This window comes from Leptinotarsa decemlineata, unplaced genomic scaffold, assembly GCF_025532065.1.
Source record: "Leptinotarsa decemlineata unplaced genomic scaffold, Ldec_3_MD MMD2_tig00000133_RagTag_RagTag, whole genome shotgun sequence".
Taxonomy (NCBI): Eukaryota; Metazoa; Arthropoda; class Insecta; order Coleoptera; family Chrysomelidae; genus Leptinotarsa; species Leptinotarsa decemlineata.
In genome coordinates this window covers 3,135,021-3,150,279 of record NW_027412542.1, presented here as the reverse complement: position 1 = coordinate 3,150,279, position 15,259 = coordinate 3,135,021, and the positions used below count along the sequence as shown (strand labels likewise).

The 15,259-nt window shown below is 35.0% G+C and overlaps 1 protein-coding gene across 1 annotated transcript in view; it reads right to left on the bottom strand.

Annotated features, from left to right (window-relative positions):
* Mkp3 (Mitogen-activated protein kinase phosphatase 3) overlaps positions 1 to 9,231 on the bottom strand; it is a 51,264-nt gene extending 42,033 nt beyond the window's left edge. The window contains exon 1 of the mRNA XM_074172564.1: positions 8,678 to 9,231. Coding sequence (XP_074028665.1) covers positions 8,678 to 9,053 — 376 coding nt within the window. The 5' untranslated portion in view covers positions 9,054 to 9,231. The remainder of the gene's footprint in view (positions 1 to 8,677) is intronic.
* Between the last annotated feature and the right edge of the window lie 6,028 nt (positions 9,232 to 15,259).

The window sequence follows — 15,259 nt, the reverse complement described above, 5'->3', positions numbered from 1 at the left end:
GAGTCATGGCCGGTGGGAGAAATCGTTGAACATACTTATTGCATTGAGAGGGGGGAGGTTCTTACCGGCCATGACTCAGTCCGGCAGATGTACTGAATGTAATCAAAATCTGTTCAAAATATTTTTTCCAACTGCCGCCCCTCTGCGAATAACAACCCTCAGAAGTCGAAACTTGTGCGAGCTAATAATTAACGAGGTATTACCTTTTAACGTACGATTCTTAATGAGACTTGGGTCGCTGATTTGATAAAATATAACAACACCCTTAAAATTCTACTGTTGGAAGATATTTCTATTAGCTTATTAAATAATTTAATTGCAGGGTACTTCTGGTAACCCAACTGAAGTCGTTTCTTCCGTAGGATAAAAATCACGGTTTCTCGACGCTCGTTTCGCCGTACTTTTTATTTTATGGTGTTGGGAAAGTGTTTTCAATAGATCTATTTCACGCCAGAGGTTCCAGTACAAACTATCAAACTTCTATAAATGTCGCAGTAAAAATAATACGCCAGTTTCTTCTTCTTTTACGTGGCAACGTGAAAAATATCTAATATTACATTATAATACGGAAATTGAAACAAATTAAGCTAAATAAACTATGATGTACAGATGTCTTTTTGTTTCACTTTAACACAATGAAAATAAAAATCTGGACAAATAACAGCTGAAAGACAGCATGTGTTCATTGAGATCATCTGTTGTCGAGTATCGAAACTAGTGACTCATTATTTTGGTTTGGAATGATGTTGAAATATATTTCTGGTAATGACTGTAATTGTTTTTTCTGTATTTCACTAACCACTTTGGGTTTTTTCATCTTTCATACTCTGAAAAAATATTAATAGTAATATAGAACTTTGTTCAGGTGTAGAAACTTGTCGTATTTCATAAATGTTGTCTATAAAAAAAGAGAAATTATTGATTGATATTTATCTTAACATAGTTGGAAAAACCTCTTTGACAGATATTCAATTAATAAAAAGTAGAACACCTCTACACATTTATGGGTGGCACCACGTATACAATAAAGGTTTCAAATGGTCCACATTGTTCCAGAACATTCCACAACATTCGATACTGTTCTGGAATGTTCCGCAATGACTTGAGATGTTGCGGTATGTTCCTGAACGTTCCAGACTATTCCCAAACATTCTAGCCCTTATATCTTCAAAAGCACGCCTTTCAGGTAGAAACGGGAACCTTTTCTATGGGTGAGCGATAAAGGACTGCCCAATATTTAACTCCCTTGACCTCAACACAATGATCTGGAATGTTCCCGAACGTTTCAGATTATTCCCGAACGTTTCAGATTATTCCCAAACATTCTACCCCTTATATCTAAAAGCACGCCTTTCAGGTAAAAGAGGGAATCTCTTTCATGGGTGAGCGATAAAGGGCTACTCAATATTCAACTCCCTCGAACTTTCCACAATGATCTGGGATGTTCCCGAACGTTCCAGATTATTCCCAAACAGTCTATCCCCTATATCTTCAAAAGCACGCCTTTCAGGTAGAAATGGGAACCTTTTCCAAGGGTGAGCGATAAAGGGCCCCCAATATTCAACTCCCTTGACCTTTCCACAATGATCTGGGATGTTGCCGAACGTTCCAAATTATTCCCAAACATTCTAGCCCTCATATCTTCAAAAGCACGCCTTTCAGGTAAAAACGGGACCTTTCCATGGGTGAGCGAAAAAGGGCTGCCCAATATTTAAGTCCCTTGAACTTTCCACAATGATCTGGGATGATCTCGAACGTTCCAGATTATTTCCGATGTGCTTCCGAACACTCTCGAATGTTCTGCACTGTTCTGAAGTTTTCTAGAAGAAGACTAAACTTCCAGCCCTCATATCTTCAAAAGCTCGACCTTTGGGTGAAAACGGAAACCTTCTTCACGGATGGGGGGAGGGATAGAGTGCTATCACAATTATCATATAACTAACTCCCTTGATCGTAACGCAATGATCTGGAATATTCCGGGATTTTCCTGAACATTCTAGACTATTCTCGAACTATTCGACAACTTTCCAGAATATTCCGAAATGTTCAGGAATTCTACCGAATACTCTCGAATGTTCTGGACTATTCAAGAACTTGTTTCAAGGTGAATCTTCCGGCCCTTATAACGGGTGATAACGAAATCATTGTACACCGTGTCATTCAGTTGTTTACCAGGTAAAAAATTTTAAACTCGAAATGAAGGTATAATTCATCAAAGCCGATATTTTTAATTATAAAACATTTGAAAATCTATACATGGTTAACCGAAAACGAACTCATGTCAAGAATTTCAAACAGAACCCTGTATATTCTTATTGATCATTTGATCGAATACAAAATTTTCTTTTTAACGATAGAACACATGTGGCCATTTCCATTGAAAATGGTGGCGCAGAAGTCACTTTTTCTAAATTCAATATGGCAGCACTATGACTCCATCGATGGAAACATTGTCAAACAACTTGATGTGGGGAGAAACAAACGACGAAGTTTGCTTACTTGCACAAACCAAGTAGATAGTTTTTAAAAAAATGTTTACTTCTTTTATCTCGAAAATCTCAAGTAGGAAGTGGTATTTTTTGAAATTTGACCTTATTTACTACAAAAACTGTAGAAGATACTATGTTATTCATTATTCTGTGCTAGTAAACAAATGAGTAAGTAGTTATACTCACAATCATTCAGATCAGCTTTCAAACTTCCACCACCTTTTTCACTGGCACAGAAAAACTAACAGTATCTTCGATGTCAAAATATACCTTTCCATTAAGAATTTCGTGATGAATAAATTAAAAAATGGCATTCAATTAGTGAAAAATTCAAGTTTTTGAATTTTCATTCCTCGTTTGATTCTTTCTACATCGGATTGTTTGAAGACAATTTTACAGATGAAGTCATAGTACCGCCGTATTGAATTTGAAGATAATGGCTCCTACGCCGTCATTTTGTAAAGAAATGGCAACATGTGTTAAAGGTAATTTAGAAAAGATAATTTTACATCCGATAGTCAAAGAAAATATACAAGATTCCAATTAAAATTCTTGACCTGGGTTCGTTATTAAAAATACTAGCTTGGATATCTATATGGTTTTTTCTAATTTCCAATTTCGTACCTATTAAACCATTAAATGGCGCCGGTAATTACGGGAGTCATCTTCATGAACAAGTTGATATACACTATGCCAGAAAATAATTTAGGCATATAAATATGTTCTGCTACCAGGAAATTTTCTACGAAACAACCTTTTGTGTTCATCAAACAGTTTGGATCATATTCATATTTAGGCGTTTACAATCAATGAACTTTGGAAAGATGAATGAGTAATTCATTCGTTCGTATAACAACAAGGTCACTGATTATATTTTCACGGATGATCAGATTGAGACAATCAGTTATAGAAAGTTCATTCATCGTTCACAGAAAATTGAGTTATCCGATTACAGTAAACAAGCAGCGCCAGATATACTTTTATACCAGTGGCGGAACAAGGAAAATGCTCGTTTTTCCTAAAATTGTGTATGTGTATGGGATAAAAATCTATGGAAATAGTAATCTATGACACCAAATCAATGACACAAAAAACGTCTGTGTATGCACTTCATATCTCTAAAAAGAGTTTTTAATGTAGTTATTTTTCCCTTCATTTTTTTTAAGTTACCCATATTTTTTGTTTAACAATGGAAAAGTGAAAAGCCAAAAAAGTTTTCTATGTATTACTCTTTTGAATGGTATTAAAAACAACATAACAACAATTTCAACAGAAGAATTTGGACACCAGCTTTGCGAAACCCCAGTACGACCAGAATATCCGGACTGTCTGAGCAAATAGGATCGGCCGAACAACCGGCGTGATTGTTCAAAAGAGCCCCTACCTTCAACCACTCATAAATACAGCTTTTATCCACCAGCTCATCAGTGGCAGAACGAGTCATACTGAATAGACTCGAGGACGAGACCAACAAACTGGGAATCCTACCGGATGAACAGATCAGATCAGAACACTCCACAGAGCTTCAAGTCCTGAAGGTAGGCAAAATGACAAATTTTGGCTACAGGAGACCAATGGTAAGACTGATCCACTCTTTTCGTGCATCTGCATCTGCAACGATGCAGATGCACACTAGGACATAAACCCTCCAACAGGCGACTCCAGAAAACGGGAGTCCCACAAGGCGCAGTTCTTTCCGCGCACCTCTTCTCGGTGTACACAGCAGACTTGCCCAAGTCAGAAAATAACTTCAACAACTTGACACTCTACGCGGAAGACACAGCTCTACTTGCAAGTTACTAGATACCTGCCACAGCGAGTGGACAGATTAGAGGACTGGGCCAACCTCTGGAAGATCAGTATATCAACCCTGACAAGAGTCATGCGATTCTGTTCCCCCGACAGGACACGTCGTCTTTAGTAGACATGATATTCCGTGGACCAGCGAAGCAAGATACCTAGGAGTCACCCTCGACAGGAAACTAACGTTAAGGTCCCATATCCAGAAGAGGCAAGGGCTGGCGAAAGCCGCTTGATAAAACCTCTATCCCATCATAGAACGCAGTTGTAATATGGGCCTCTAAGCAAAACTGCTTCTAATCAAGAACATCCTAATCATCCTGTATGCCTCCACTGCCTGGAATCGGCCGGGAAAAACATACAGAACCTCGCCGAAAATGTTTTCGAACGTATCCGGACACACTCGCATTCCTTTGCCTTATTTTTATATTATTTGGAATGAAGACAGTAGAACCCACAATAGAAATCGGGCAACAATACTACGAAGAAGGTCTGATTTGAGCTTTATGAAGCACCAAAAGTTGCTGAGGTGTGTACAGTTTTCTAGTTCGGAACAGTGTTCCAAGCTTTTGAGAAGCAGCCTTTGCAATTCCAGCGACATGATCGTGCCAAGACATATTGGTGTCCATTTTAACCCCCAACAAACGTATCGAAGCAGAAAGCGAAATTGTCTGGCCTGATTATTATATCCGGTTCGAAGACATTTATCTTTTTGAAAAAAAAAAAAAACAATAAGTACATGGGTATGAATAGAACACCGTGAAAAAGTTTTCGTGGAGGAAATGAAAATTACTTTACGAATATTTTTAAAGCCCCCAACGAAATGTTATGTAGGTATAATATAAGAAACGCACATCGCCATAATAAATTCTCGGAGAGCAGTCGCCTACGGTGTAAGTAGGTGTTGTCATGAATACCGAATAGAAAGGACAATAAATAATCCGAGAAGTTCCAAGAAACTTGCTTGTTCACAGAGCGGAGGCCACTTCTGGAATTCCTAGAAACACTCTCGAAACATCACCAACAAAACGAGACCGGATTGATACGGCAGCTCCGACCGACAATCGGATTTTTGGAATCGTGATATGCGATGGAATGCCATTTCCTCGTGCATAGTACACGAAAATATGTGGGCTAGAGTTCCTTTCATATGATCGTGCATGAAATTCCTCCTTTCCGTTTCCTACGATATGTGATAGAATCGACCGAACACTTGATGAAAATTCATAACGCTTTATTGTGAGACTTTCACAGAACTGAAAAAGTTTACAAAACTGTAACACGTGTTTCACTATACAATAGCTTTCTCAGGCGAAGCTCACCTTGACTTAATTCTACCTAATTATTAATGGAATTAAGTAGAATTCAGTTAGTACGAACATGCCTGAGGAAGCTATCGAATAGTGAAACACGGTTACGGTTTTATAAACTGTTCAGTAAAAATCTCACAATAAAGTGTTACTTGAACACTCATTGTGTCGTCTTCAAATTATTAAATACTATATAAGTACAAAGCTATTAAAAACACTTTTTCCACAGCAGAATCAAAATAATGTATTTCGAAATTAGCCGATACTTGATGAAAATGCATAACTTATTCCAGTGTAACTTTGCTGTGAGATTTTCACTAGGCAGTTGACAAAACGTGTTTCGCTATACAAAAGTTTCCTCGAGAGTTTTCATACATTGTATAAAACAACAAGAAAGTCGTTTTGGAAAATTTTAAAAAATGTAGAATTACATCCGTCTAAAGGATAAACCCAAGGAGTTTTGTGATATGCAAGAAGTGCTACTAGTAACAATTCAAAAATTATATCGTGCAGCAAAACATATCTTCTGCTTCTATATTTCACAAAAATATTCCAGATCATACAAAAATTACAATAAAAAAGACATTTTTCTCAAAACTTACATAATATGCAGTTCCAAGTTACGTTTCTATAAAGTTTTTTCTTAAAATTACTCCCGCATTTAAACACAACGAGGGCGCGTAAGATTTGAAGAGGTTTTCAATTCTGTATCCACCAATATGAGGTTGTTTCTATTTTTCTATATTTATTTTCGAAAGCGTTACATTTTTCAAAAGTATTTAACGTACATTACATTAATAATATACCGACCTAGTCGGTCGGTAGCCGGTTGGTTCGACGTGGATGCGTGGATGTTCACTCACTCAAATCGACCGTGTTGGTCGGTGGTTCAAGCCCCAGGTTGAACGATCGATTTTCATTTGCTATCGTCCAAGCCGTGTTAGGAATCATACGTTATAAGTTGAGACCTCGTTAGTCCTTAGCTCGTACAACGACAACCCTCAGAGGGTTGTCGTTCGTAGGGGTGCCATAGCTGGTTAACGGAAAAACAGATTTTAAACAGATTTTGAACAGATTTTTGAACAGACCTATGAGGTATACTTGCAGTTAAAAACAATGTCCTTACGCCATTGCTCGAATATGTACGAGTACTGCCCTTCATAACGAAACTGTTTGCCAAAATACGCTCAATTAAAATTGAAAATTGGCCTATATGAGTATTTTTTCATGAATATGCAAGAAACGAAATAATTTAAGCTTTACTTCCGCACTACATATCCGATACACAATGTTTACGACTTGGTTCCAAACAAATAATGACTTTGTAAGCTACAGCCATCAAAAATCGAAATTTTCAAAATGTAACAGGCTCACTTTTAGCACGATTCAATTTTTTCGAAGCTGTTATTCCCATTATCAATTGCATAAACATTCACATTATCAGCTGATTTTATACATAATCATCAAATTCATATACTTTAAATGGCCATGTATTACTATCGTCACAGCAATGGCTCAGTAGTCACAACCGTGAGTTTTTCTGTGTTCTTTCATAATCTTAGATCAGCAAAGCTAATAAATAAAGTGTTTGACATATTTTCAAATTTTTGTGTTACTTAAAATAAGAATGACCATTCACAGTATAGTATATGCTGAAATGAGACGAAGCATTTCATCTTAACAATGTGCAAAATATAACTTAAAAATAATGTTGCAAAAAATAAATGAATAAAACCCTGAGTGTGTGATTAGTGTTAATATAAAATAAAACATCCTTCGAAACAAAAACGAATTTTCATTCATAAACTCTTACTCATTACCAATAAATAGTAAGAACTCTAGTGGGGTGTATGAACGTATGATTCTCACTATTTTGGTGAAATCAAAAGTTTTGTATTCCATAAAAAAGCCAAAAATACAAATGAAGGTTCACAGCATACAAGCGTGAAAAAAGGTGTCATTTTTACCTGCACCAATGACCGGGCGAGCCAGTCTGCTGAAGTATTACTAAAAATTAAGAAGCATGTTCCAATAAAAATCCTTAGTTGATTTAAAGAAGAAAAATTCACATAAACGTATGTTCTAAATCTCATAACTTTTGAGCTACAAGGTGTTAAAATATTATCATCATAACTCTGATAACATTCTAGATATGTTCAAACAAGTATTACCAGAGCCATATTTTGATGAATATTTTTTTCGACTGTTTTAATAACTGGCAACCGCACAGGAATGTGCACAAAATATTTTTAGAAAAATATCATACACGCCACTGATTTTCCTCAAAATGAAAACTAGTTTATAATCCCTATTCATTTAAGGGTGAATTTGATTTTTCTCGCCCTACATGTGATTTTGCGTAAAAAACAATTTTTATGTACCAGTTAATTTATTAGTTAAAAAAATCAATTGTTCAGTAAAAGAATGTACATTATTTCAAAATTACATTGAAATTGAATAACGGGATCAAGAGTATTCTTAAAGTCCCCTGAGGATTTACAACCTTAAGAATCAGCATCTTATTCTAAAACGCCCTGTATAATAAAAAAATGTTGAATTTTCGTTTGATGCTACTTTTTCTTTCAATTTGTAAAGATATGTACCATCTGTTTTGGAAATAAACTCAAATAACAAATTATTCAAAATGTAAGCTTTCACCAGGTTTCTTTTCAATTATTTTTCGTTTTTTTTTACAGAAAAACAATTATAATTCATGAAACAACAATACATTTCCGAACTAACTAGAACGCCACTGCCTAAGAATTGGCTCTGATAATGAATGAAAGGTGACTAATTCATAGAACCATACATTTTAGGACATGATTGATACAGAAACGAATTTCAATGAATGAACGAACAACAGGAGCGAACGAGCATTCACTTTTCGCTTCATTCGGAAGTTCGGCGTTAGATTCTGGTTGATCTATCCTAACGAAATCGGGGTAACCTGTGGATCCGATATAAAAAACGACTGAGGATTCGCGAACAAGGCGCCACGCCTTTTGTTGGAAAGCAATTAAATAACATTGAATTGACTTGACGCTCACGTTTGTAAACATAAACATAGTGCATACTAACCTTCCAAACATGAAACACGGCAACCATCTTGCGTGAGTCTTCTCAACAAAACAGTCAGAACGGAATCACTCTGATAATGTTGAATCGCAGATAGGTCATTGTAAAGTACGAACAAATTATCCTTGTAGGTGTTGCAAACTTTCGTTTTCAACTCTCTACACTTTATAGTTGATGCTAGATCAATCTTCCCAGCGGCCAGCCTACGCAACATAATAGATGGTATAGAAAAATTAACAGCATCCCGAATGTGTGATTCTCCGTATTCATTTGAACTGCGGCAGTCTAAAATAACAATATTCTTGGATTCATTTCTCAGAAGCGACAGCAACCCTTCGTTCGACAAAATGTCATAATCGCATTCCGGGGTAGTCGGCATCTTGAATCGGAATGTTCCAGGAAACGCGAATAAATCACTGCAAAAAACTACACTTGCACGAGGAAACGATTAAAAGATAGTACATATCTATCAGAATTAAATGCAAATACAACAACACAACACTCGACTAACCATGCATGCACCTAGCTGAAGCAACACAGAATGACAGGACACTGTTGCCGCTGTGCGAGATAGGAAACCGTGGGCGGGTAGGTAAAAATCGAGGAAGCTGTCCACGGTTATTGGTGCGCGATCACGTGGGCTTTCAGCTTATAACCAGTTATTCATCAGTTACGTCACTTCATTGATAGTGGAGTCTAAAACAAATTTCGTTGAATAGAAATTGAGTAACGAGCCTGCTAAACAATAACTTTGTGAATTTTGTTCACTCGTTTACTAGATTATGTATCTATGTGGGTGATAAATATATTAGTAATGACGCCAGGCATAGAAAAAAGTGATTTTATTAATTCATTAAATGAGTCGGTACAGCGTACAACAATTAAGATATATCTAATAAATGCATAAAAGTCTCTTTACCACTCATTGATGCTAATTTATTTACTACTACACTACAAGTTCCAATAATCAATAGATCAGTTCGTCAATCAATATAATAAGTACATTTTGTACGGTCCCTGAAAGGTTGAAATTATTTTACTCAACCATCATCTAAAAAGAGAAATATGGAAAATAATGCATGTATGAGGGTAATTACTCCCCCCCCCCCCCCGACATCAACATTCAATACAGGAATGAAAGGTAGAACTGGAACCTCTGGTGAAGAATAAATCAAAACAAGTACTGTTTCCAAACACCAGACCTGCAACAAACACTCTTCTCGACACGCGTTTCATCAACGAACTAGGCGTCTTCGAGAGATGAATAACACTAATTCGTAACTTCAAAACTGCTCCCTATTTATATCTAACAGGGTTCACTTTCAGACACTCATCAATGATCTCGGGTAGAAATTCGCGGAACATTTTTTCGTGAAAATTTCTGCTAATTTTAACATAGCGATTCATATGAAAATAAACAATGGACTGTTTCGAATGGGACCTTTGTCACTGTTCATAGTTCTTGTGTCACACATTGCTGTTTCCAAACTTCCGAAAACATCCTTAAATCTATTTCTGCTCCCCGAAATTGGATTCTTGCTACGTGTTCTTTGAAACGAGTTTCAATAGCTCGCTTTGTCTAACCGATGTAATTTTTGTAACAGTCGTCACAGCTTATTTCATATATCCCCGACTTTTCGTTTTCCAACATTTTATATTTAGAGTTACGTAACATTTGATGTAGTGAGCAAGAAGATTTCAAGGCTAATTTTACGGTTAACTTTTTAAACAATCGATCTAATCTGTTAGTGTATCTTGATTCATACGGAAGGACAATGAAGTATGAACCAAGGACAATGAACTATATTTTCGAAAAGTTGAAGATTTACGTTCCCTAATCAACTTATCTACTATGTTTGGAGGATATCTACCAGTTGCTTTCAGCTGTGTCTCTGATAACAGTAATTCTCAATATCGTATATACGTTTAGTCAAGGTGAACAGAACAAGCCTATGTTTAGTCGCGTTATTTTATGTTCTGGACAATGGTGAGCTATATATTTTAAAGCACTGGTATTTTTCCTACAGATAGCAAATTCTAGGCCATGGTAATTTCTAATCGCCCAAACATTCAAGAAAGATAACTTCTCGTTGTTTCTTCATATGTAAATATATCGTTTATAACAGGGATAAACTCTATCTTAGATTTTTTGTGTGAAAAATCGCAAATATATAATCTCCATGTCGTATCCAAGTCTATGAATTCAGGTGAATCAACATTTTTGGTTAGACATTTAGCAATTTTATAAGCGGGGGAACTTATGGCGAATGCAATTGGTTGCTCCAACTTGCGAGATCTGGTAGACCATAATAGTATACTTTAGGAACTGTAGGATTAGAAACCTGTAGACTCCTGTTGAAAGTCCTTGTGATCAGATTTTGACACTTTTTGAGTTTCCTTTCATCAACATAATCAAATTTTTATTGATAATAAAAAATTTCTAGAAGAGATTAGTTTTTGGAAAAAACCTTTTTGGAACTCTATTTCTCCATGACTGAATAAAAGAGCCGGGAACTTCAGAAGAAAGGAAGGAAAAATACTAAATATATCAATAAAAACTATTTACAAACCTGCGTAAATGATGCACAGAAGTTGCTTTCAGATACAAACCGAAATAAAAACCTCAAAGAATTGATACAAATTTGTGAAAAGTTTATGTTGAAATTCAAATTTAGATTCAATATTTTTCTTCAATTGAATAACTCGACAATTTAGTCTTCAAATTCGGAATTATATTGTTCCGACATTTAACTCGTGAATTTCGACTTTGAACCCAATTTAACCTGACCTCCTATCCCAAACTGATCCTGTTTATATTGATCACATATAAATAAGTCCCAGTTGATCGTTGGACCCTTATAGACATTCATAAGATCTTCATTTATGTGAAGAAATGTTTTAAGAACCTTCAGGTATACTATTGAATGCTCGATAGAAGGTAAGACCTCGTTAATCTTTGGAATCTTGAAGGTCACAAATCATTAAACTCCAAATAAAGCAATATGTGAGAGTTTCTCTCACTTATTCTAAGTTTTTCAATAAGGTATATTTTGAATTTGCTGTTTTCCTTCTAGACAATAATAGTCTATACATTCTGGTTGAAAGAAATGGCGGATAAATTCATTTTTTCCTTACGATTTTTCAAGAAAAATGTCGAAAAACGACAATATTTATTTATAAAATGATACCACTTGACACCCCACTCAAAGTAACATATGATCTAAAGGTCTTAACTTTTAAACTGCAAAGTACTACAGTTTTCATAAAAAAGAAAATATAATTTTGGCATGACTATAGATATTTTTGTGTTGTCAGTGAAACAGAAAACTAACTATATTAAATTGTTGATACCAATTTTGCCTCAGGTCAGTTAACATATCTTAGCAATATAAATGACCACAGTACAGTAATTTTAAATTACATTTACATGAACCCTTATTTGAAAACTGAAATAAATGTCAATTATTTGTGAATACCAAAGGGCCATCAACCGAAGACCTTCAGCCAATATACTATAGCAAGTTCAAAATTGAAATATATAGTGTAATATTATTTTCCTTTATAATTAGCATGTATTTAGTATAATTCCAAATCATTATTACTAAATCGAATACAAAATTTCTTGGTTTCAATATCGATTATGCTAAATGAGCAGTTATTATTTTGATGCTGAGAAGTTCCAGTAGTAACGAATGATCTTGGATTCTCTATGGAAAAGAAGTACTTGCTATGCTCTTGTCTCACCTTAGGTATGGTATTGAATTCTGAGGTTTTTTTGCAAAAAATAACTGATGAACTCAGTTTTTTCAGAGAAGGTGGTTGTGTAAACTCAAAACCATTATAAACCTTTGTTTATCAATCACCGTATTTTAACTGTTTTCAGTTTATTTTATAAACTGTTTGTTGCACAAAAACTATCTTGCAATGCAGGCTAATGACAAATTTCATAACACTTGATAAAAAAATGACGTACTACTAGTTTTACTGACAAAAAAACTTTCATAAAAATTCCATAATGTTAGGAGCAAAAAAATTATAATCAATTATAAAGTGGAATGAAAAATTTAAGGGAATTTGAAAAAATCAGTAAAATAGTTGCTTTTAACTGAAGCATACTACAGCAATGATGAATTCTGAGTTGAGTTTTCAAATCAAATCAATCAAATAAAATCAAAATATACTTTATTGTCCGAAGATTTGCATCTTATTGACAAAGTACAAGAAATACATTGTTCATATAAAAAATGTACTAAAAAAGTATAAATGTAGATATAAAAGAGTTCCAAAAATGTATGAATGTAAATATAAAAAAAGTTCTAAAAATGTATAGATAAAATACCACCATGTATACAGTGATAGTACAAAGAATAAATTGCTGATATAATGTTAAAAGAATCCGCTAAAATACTCTTCCAAACTATAATAGGGTCTATCAACAAGTAGGTTCTTCACCGCCTTTTTAAAATGAATATTGCTTAAATTTGCAGATCTCATTTCTAATGGTAAATGATTGAACCATTATAGTATATTGAATCCTTGATTAAATTCGAAGTTGAGATGGGAAGTCTAAAGGTATAATTGCTATTGTCAGTAGCATAGTAGTAGAAGCAAAGTTGAACTTCTATTTATGTTTATAAATAAGGCAAACTGTCTCCAAGATAAAAAGTGAGATGACTGTTAACATTTTATTGGCGGTGAACAAATTCCTGCACGATTCTCTGGGTTTGATTTTATAGAGACATCTTACTGCCCTCTTCTGTAATATCAATACAGAAGAGAGAAGGGATGCTCTCCAAAAAGGTATTCCATAATGTAGTCGAGATTCAATAAGTGCATGGTAAACGGTCTTTGCGACATGGAAACCCAACTCATTTGAAACCACTCTAACTGCATAACATCCTGAGGAGATCTTACTCTTCAGTTGTTTAAGGTATTCATCAAATTTCAGCCTATTATCAATGAATACACCAAGAAACTTTGTGTTTAATTTATTTTGTAATATGGCAGCATCTATTGAAATGTCATCTTGCGAACATTTGAATATTATATTCGTTTTGGATACATTTAGAGAGAGTAAATTTGCATCGCACCAGCTCTTCACCTTCTTCAAGTCGGATGATATTATTTTATTTAGCTCCATTGAGTTTTTTTCTTTCCACAATATATCATCCGCGAATAGAGTGAAACTACTAGATATGTTAATCATAGATATGTCATTCATATATAGCAGAAACAGAATAGGGCATAACACAGAACCCTGTGGTACACCAGATTCAATGGCCCTGTTCTCCGAGAGTTCCGTTGTCCTCACCATTTGACTCCGACCTGAAAGGTACGATTCGAACCAAGTGTTCGTTACACCTCTACATCCATATTTGTGAAGTTTTTCTAATAAAATTTTCTGATTGACGCAATCAAACGCCTTTGAATTATCGCAAAAAATTGCGGCGGCTACTTCACCAGCATTCAATTTAGAGTAAATTTCATATAAAAAAGAAAAGATAGCATCATTTGTATCTTTTTCTGCTTGAAACCCAAACTGGTTTTTGCTTATAATACAGTGCAGTTTTAAGAATTAATCTAAACGTACTTTGACTAATTTCTCAATAATTTTTGCTAAAGTCGGTATTAAGGAAATAGGACGCAGATTGGAGGGATTATCTAAATCACCACCTTTATGTAGTGGAATGACAACGGAAGTCTTCAGGGAAGAAGGAAATGAGCCAGTTCTGAATGAGGTATTAATCAACACAATCCATTCAATCAACACAGATTGGTTCAAGGAGAGAATAGACAGAAAGGCAAAAAACACAGAGTTCAAACGTGGATATGCTGTGTGGTTGTACCAGCTCCAGAGGAAACAGAAGTTCCGTCCCAAGTTACAGAGGAGATGGAAAGGTCCTTACTTGGTTATCAAGAAGATGTGGGGGAATAGTGTGATTGACGTGTCCTTTGTTCCTCAAAGAAAGAGCCTGTAACGAGTTGATTGGAAAGAACAAGTTACAAGGAGAAAGGTTATGAATGCATGAAAAAATAGTTTCCAAGCAATAAGATTAAAATGAGGCTGGACTGGAAAGCAAAATACACAAAGTTTCAACAAGAAGACATTGTGTGGTCATCCCAGAAGAAATGCCACTTGTTACAAAACCAGTGCACGTCCATGAAGATTTGAAATATTACTTGAAATCTAAACGTTAATTGCCAAGTTTTTTTGGAAGATCTCGTTGAATAATCCACTCTATCCTGTTGATATAGATCTTTGATAGTTTTCTTTTCAGAATCATCCATAGAATCACCCCTTTAATATTCAAATGACATTTTGGAACACCCTGTATATAATAATATTGAGAAAAATAACCAAACCCTGAGTTGAATCAACACTGCACTATTACATTGAAAATTTTTTGCCAAAAAAATTATCCTATCAAATTTGTCTATTTCTAGTCATGTGTGTCGAAATAACCAATGAAACCATCATTACACTGAAAATTTTTTGCCAAAAAAATTATCCTATCAAATTTGTCTATTTCTAGTCATGTGTGTCGAAATAACCAATGAAACCATCATTACACTGATAACTACCCA